Source organism: Anneissia japonica, unplaced genomic scaffold (assembly GCF_011630105.1).
Source record: "Anneissia japonica isolate Jap-2015-1 unplaced genomic scaffold, ASM1163010v1 scaffold288197_len338424_cov179, whole genome shotgun sequence".
Classification (NCBI taxonomy): Eukaryota; Metazoa; Echinodermata; class Crinoidea; order Comatulida; family Comatulidae; genus Anneissia; species Anneissia japonica.
The window spans coordinates 164,061-170,235 of NW_022741702.1; the positions used below are offsets into that span (position 1 = coordinate 164,061).

Below are 6,175 nucleotides of genomic sequence, written 5' to 3' on the forward strand. Positions count from 1 at the left end.
ATATATGAATGATTGTACCGAATTTATAGTTAGTCATCGTCAAATAACCCTAGTATGTTTACATTTCAGGAGACAGTTGTAACATCGACTGCAGGAACGGTGCGGTCTGTATCAATTCAGTTGATAACACCCAGTCTTGCTGGTGTCCGACTGGGTTTGTTGGACCAAGGTGCACAACACGTGAGTATTGACAGCTATATTGATAACATCTATGTGCTAATTAGTACAAATCGATCGAATACATTTTATTGAACCATTTCTTGTATTGATGCATTTTATTTAATTATGAATGATCAAATTAAAACGAAAAATGCCGAATTATGTTTTGATTTGCTTATAAACAAGAGTAAAATATTTTATAACAAAAATGAATCCAAGTACCCTATAAACTATATAATAATGTAAAATATAAGTGCCCGAGTACCAGAAATAAGACGTTTCAATACAAACATAACAATAAAGTACAAAAAAAACGAGAGGGATCTACAAATTTTGACGAATGTTAATTATTTATTATTGAAGTACAAAAATTAGAGTTTATTAACTTTGTATTAAGCTGCTTTTTTACAATATTAAACCATTTCCTTTATGCCCTGATCCGCAAACGATTATACAATATTATTTCATGATTTACTTTTATCAAACACATGATGTACTATTTATCTTCATTAAAAATAGACATAATACAAATCAATTCATGGCTATCTTTATTCCGACCTGATTTCTGAATCTCTAAAACATTTCTATAAGACATTATTATTTTTCAGTAATATTATTGATGACTTACATATGAAAGTGTTATCCGAAATCTAAGTTGTTTTTATCTATAGTTGTTAAAATTAAGTTAAATTTTAGTTTTATTGTTTTCTGTAAGAATGTTGTAATTATTCGTCTCTCTGTAAATGCCAGCAATTAATGAATATTTCGCCAGTGTCATTACAAATTGGTGGTATTTAAATGTACATATTGGTAGACTAATATTACATTATTTTCTTCTCTTCTATTTTCTAGTTACTGGATATTGCAAATCCTGTGTTTAAAGATCAGACGAATACTGGACAGCCCTACAAGTTGTAATATATATGTCGGACTTTATATTACATTAGAGCTTTGTTGCACTTTGTAATAGGGTGACAAATTTAAAATAAAATGGAACTGGAAAAATTTGTTTTAAATCTATTGCACATTGTAATAAATTTATTTACATCTTTTATGAGAATAGTATGGATAGATGATAATATATTTTCAGAGGGTAATATTTAGCAGAATATTTGTTTTTTCTTCACAAAGTTTTTTTTATTTTTTATTTCTAAAAACAAAATAAGCCCCGTGCTCCAAAAGTTGGTTAATTGTACAAAAACAATCACTCAATATAAAAGAAAAAAAATAGATAAACCTTCAGAGGTATTACCACAATGGAATTTTTGCCATTTTTAAAAAAATTGATTTTTCTTTTTTCTTCCCTTCTTCTTCCTCTTTCTTTTTTTTCCCTTCATTTTTTCCTTTTTACACTTTAGATACTAGAGAAAACAATCCCCAGACGTTTACGACCTTATTTTAAGCACAGCAAAACATTTACCTTTTTAACTTGGTGTAGTGAGGGAGTGCCCCAGGAAACCACAACAGAACACATAACAATCACCCCCGGGGCAAATACTCCCAATCTGAACCCGCCCGCCAATCCTCGGCATTAAAAAACACAGAGAACCAAAAGCAAGCCAGGACCAAGAGGACTCACCCCAGAAACAACCAACCCACGACCTACCGCAACCCTCCCCCGCACTGCCCCACTCCACCAACTCAAAAAGCCCAACCATCATGATTGTACACCTGTCTCCATAAAAACAAAGAACACCTCGTTTTTTCCCCCCTTTTTTTCCATCGTACCTGAACAATCATTATTATTCGACCTACACATAAACAATCCCATAAATTTACAACCTTCTTTTAAACCTAAATTTTACGAATTCCTTTTCACTTTTTTTTTGTTAATACAAATAGATTAGACCCGGGCAATTCAGATAAAATCAGTTTTATTTCATTTAACAGTGAACTTATACATAGTATTTCTCTCCATGGCAATATTTCACTATTTCAATATTTTCAATATTTCATGGCACTTGAAAAATTAATTTAAGCACAATTTTGAAATATTGAAAGCCAGCAGAAAAAAAAAATCCAATTCTGCTCCTAAAAGGCAAATCAGATTTAAGACAATTAACCCCAAAAAATAATTGATTTGTAATCTAATACGAGTTTTTGTTGCATTGCCTCATTCCACCAAATTTGAAAACTTGTCCCTGTTAGTTTCACTCTATCACAGTTAAACAAAAGATGTCTCATTGTTTCGCTGTGCATTTTACAGAGTGAACTAACATTATTCAAAATTTTCATTTCAAAAAGTCTTGTACAGTATTTGTTATAAGGGAATTTGTGTTGATTTTATACTGAAAAAACCTGGGTATTTGTATCTTGACTGCACTTGAAAGGTAAAAATAGATGTGAATCCACACATTTTCATATATGATAAATTTACTACTATATTTTAATTAGCGGTAGGTGGTTCAATAAATCTACAAATAATTATCTGATATAATGCTTTTGTTGTCATTCTTTCCTCCTCAAACATTTGGAGACCCTTCACTTTACAATCTTTTCTATTAAAACCATGACTCAAAGTCTTCCTCCAGGTGGGTGGAATTGCAGCAATCACACTTCTCCAATTTAAAAAACAAGTCTTTGGTATGTCTGGCCAGCCAAAAGTCAAAGGAAAAAATTTCCCCATTATCATTAAAAAGACCACTTACCAATTCCATCCCCCTGCAGCAGTGAAACATAAAGACAGGGTTTACCGTTAATTTTAATGTTGAAATTATTCCAAATACATTAACCTCATAGGGTTTAGAGTGAGATCAAAGTAGGATTTAGCAGAAAATTGGTTATTTGATAAATTAAGCTTCCAATTTCTGGATGTTCATACTTGTCGGATTAGGAAACATGATGAGATAGCTTGTATTTACAGAGATCAACCACGTGTTTAACTACCTTTATGGGCTACGTTTGTAGGGAGACTTTTAGTATGTGTAAAATAATTATTTGATGAAGATTATCTAACAATATTCGAATTTGGATAACAGTAAGGTCATATTTTTAAATTTTTCCAACAGATTAACGGTTGATAGATTTTTACAGATATTACTCCAGTTCAAATTGTTATTTAAGGACTTAATATTCCAGAGCAGTTGTGATCTAGGTTAGACAAATATTATCAACAAGTTGATTTCTAATGGTTTTTGTAGTAAATTCCATTTTGAGATTTTGTCATCAAATAACCTTTTCATACGTGTTATTTTAACCGATGCAATTACACTTGGGAGATAATAATATCAGGACCACCCTTACTTTTTGACCAATCACTGTTATCCTCTTTTTCCACAGAAATCTGAAAAGGAGGCTTTCAATTCTTTTTTGGAAGAACTGTTTTTTTTTTTTAAAGATCGACTTTCGACGTTTCGATTGAAATGTTTCATGTTTCATTTGCCATTATTCTCCTGTTGACGACTAAAGCAACTCCAAAAAAAAAAAGCACTCTAGACTAACAATTATTTTCATAATAACTATCTATGTGGGCATTTATTATTATAAGTTTGTTTAATGTTATTGCATCTATTGTATCGGTGGAGTACCTGCATTTTGTAGAAAGAAAGATGATCGTAGTATTCGGTATGCTTGACATCATTGTCACCAAAATACCATGTATTTGCGTTTGGTGGTCGTAGTATATGCTTGCCATCATTGTCGCCAAAATGCCATGTATTTGCGATTGTAAATGTATAATAACATATATACTAGTAAATAAACTCAGCTCAGACACACGTGTATTCCATTTTCATTTTATTCTGACATTATTATCAACTAAATATCTTCTTATAGAGAACAGGATTACTGAGTAGCTAACACAAAATAGTACAATTGCTTTGGATGGGATACAAGATACAAGCTAACTTTTATTGGCAAATGTGTTTTACATTCAAGATTTGTTCCACATTTCAATAAAAAAAAAGGATATGCCAGACAAAATACATGAAAAGAAGGAACAAAGAAGGAACAGTACTGTTCGAATGGGATAACATCTAGCCTTATGATATTTTAAATGAAATTATATATGTCTCAAATTCATTTTTGTGCAATCCATTTTGCAGAATGTTTCTTCTCTTCTCCTCTTGCATTTTTTTTTTTAAATGTTTTCCCCATTGTTTTTCAAACGTAATTGTCTTGTTTTTGATTCTGAATATTTTTGTGTTTTGCTTTCTTCATTTATCCATGAATGTTGTACTTGTCTTGCGTATTGTTCGTTGTTACTTTCCTTTATAATGTTGTCTTTTTTACATTTTAACTCTTTAGTGAAATGTTTAGATATGCCAAATTTTATCTTCTTTAATTAATGTAATCAATTCTATATGCTCAACTTCAACTTCACAATAATTATCGGGAATTCCATTAAAATTTATTTAGCATTTAAGAAAGTTCATGAAGCGGGATATTGAAAAGCAATTGTTATACCAGTCTGTGAATATCATCGATGTTTGTGCAGGAGTATCTATGAAGCACTAACTGTTTGTTAAACCTCTATTTAAGAAACATATTATGATATTCATTTAAGTAAATATTACTTACTAATTATTTATTTATGCCATTACATTTCATAGCAGTTGTTTCCGACTTTCAAAACGTATATAGCAGTGCTGTAGTATTTCCTGTCGCATTATCTTACTTTTTAATTTTATGATAATATTCATTCTGGTTTGACATAGTTTATTACATGGTTTAAGCCAACTTTGAAAAGGGGAAAGACAAGCACACAAATGAATGCAGATGTTAAAAAATGCAATGAGCGTTAATTCTTTTCGTTGTCATTCTTTACAATGATTATGTTTTACTTTGTGATGACTATACTCTTTCAGAAACTTAGGTCTACTGGTGCAAGATGCTACTGAATTTACAAAGCGTTCTTTGATCACTTATGACTGGGGATATCCGATCAAATTTATTTTCAAATTTTCTAGAAAACGAATCATCTCAAGGAAAGTCCCTCTCTCCTCATCTTCATATAAGTGTGATTGCCACAAAATTGCATCAACGTCTATCTTACGACACTGTTGCTATCTTATACTTTAAGCCTATTACATCAAAAACACACCCGCCTCCACATCAAACAACAATTTGTATACGCCATCATTTGCAATATTTGTGAAATTACTTTACTTCTGATAACGGTCTGACAACAGATTGATCTGCATCCTCTAAACTGTTTCACCATTGCCTCGTATTAGTGACCATATAGAGACAAATATTTGAAAGAATTTAAAAAGAGTTAACAAGACGGACCAGACTTTCAAATAAATTGTATAACAAATAAGATGAAGACATGACGTAGAATTAAATTAACAAAAAATTTACTGTACCTATATTGTATTCTAATTGCTCTATATTATTATTATTCTTATTCTTATTAATTATTATTATTGTATTAATGCCAGCAGATGTCGGTGATGATCGGTCTTGGCTATTACAAGATGTGTACGAAGTATACAGCTGTCTTTCTAAAGCTGATGGTCTACTTCAAGGCCGGACAGTCAAGATGAGTGGAGTAACTTTGGTTTGAACAATTAGTTATCGTGGTACAAGCATACAATTCCTGATTAGTGAAATATTAATCTGCCAATGAGCATTTAGCATTTTCACACACGTACCAAAAGCCATACCATTTTTGTACTTTGCCAAATTTGTAACTAATTGGACTGTTTTCACTAATTTCCACTGGCTTCACCCTTGCTTCTTTACCTTTTAAAATTAACATATATGTATAAAGCATTATTGCAAGACGATTTAGAATTTATTTCTTCACGTGTTACATTTCTTATAATACAGTATCTCTTCGAAGATATCGTCTTGTCGTTTAAGATTCTTAACAGAGAAGTTTACCAATTTTATATAAATTAAGAACTGATTTAGCATTACTCACTTACATAATATATCCTAGTTTTGAAGAATCTCGGCGCGTTCGTAGTACGCTCTCAACTAGATTTGTGATGACAAGACGCCGTAGGTACACACACACACACACACACACACACACACACACACACACACACACACACACACACGTCTCTCA

The 6,175-nt window shown here is 31.5% G+C and overlaps 1 protein-coding gene across 2 annotated transcripts in view; it reads left to right on the forward strand.

Annotated features, from left to right (window-relative positions):
* Window positions 1-3,873, forward strand: part of LOC117118914 (low-density lipoprotein receptor-related protein 5-like) — a 20,173-nt gene extending 16,300 nt beyond the window's left edge. Inside the window, exons 8-10 of one of the 2 annotated variants that reach the window (XM_033263650.1) lie at window positions 70-180; window positions 1,012-1,080; window positions 1,145-3,873. In XM_033263650.1, coding sequence (XP_033119541.1) covers window positions 70-180; window positions 1,012-1,040 — 140 coding nt within the window. In that variant the 3' untranslated portion in view covers window positions 1,041-1,080; window positions 1,145-3,873. Of the gene's footprint in view, window positions 1-69; window positions 181-1,011 lie in introns of both variants that reach the window. The other variant, XM_033263648.1, reaches the window with a different exon arrangement.
* Window positions 3,874-6,175: the final 2,302 nt, after the last annotated feature.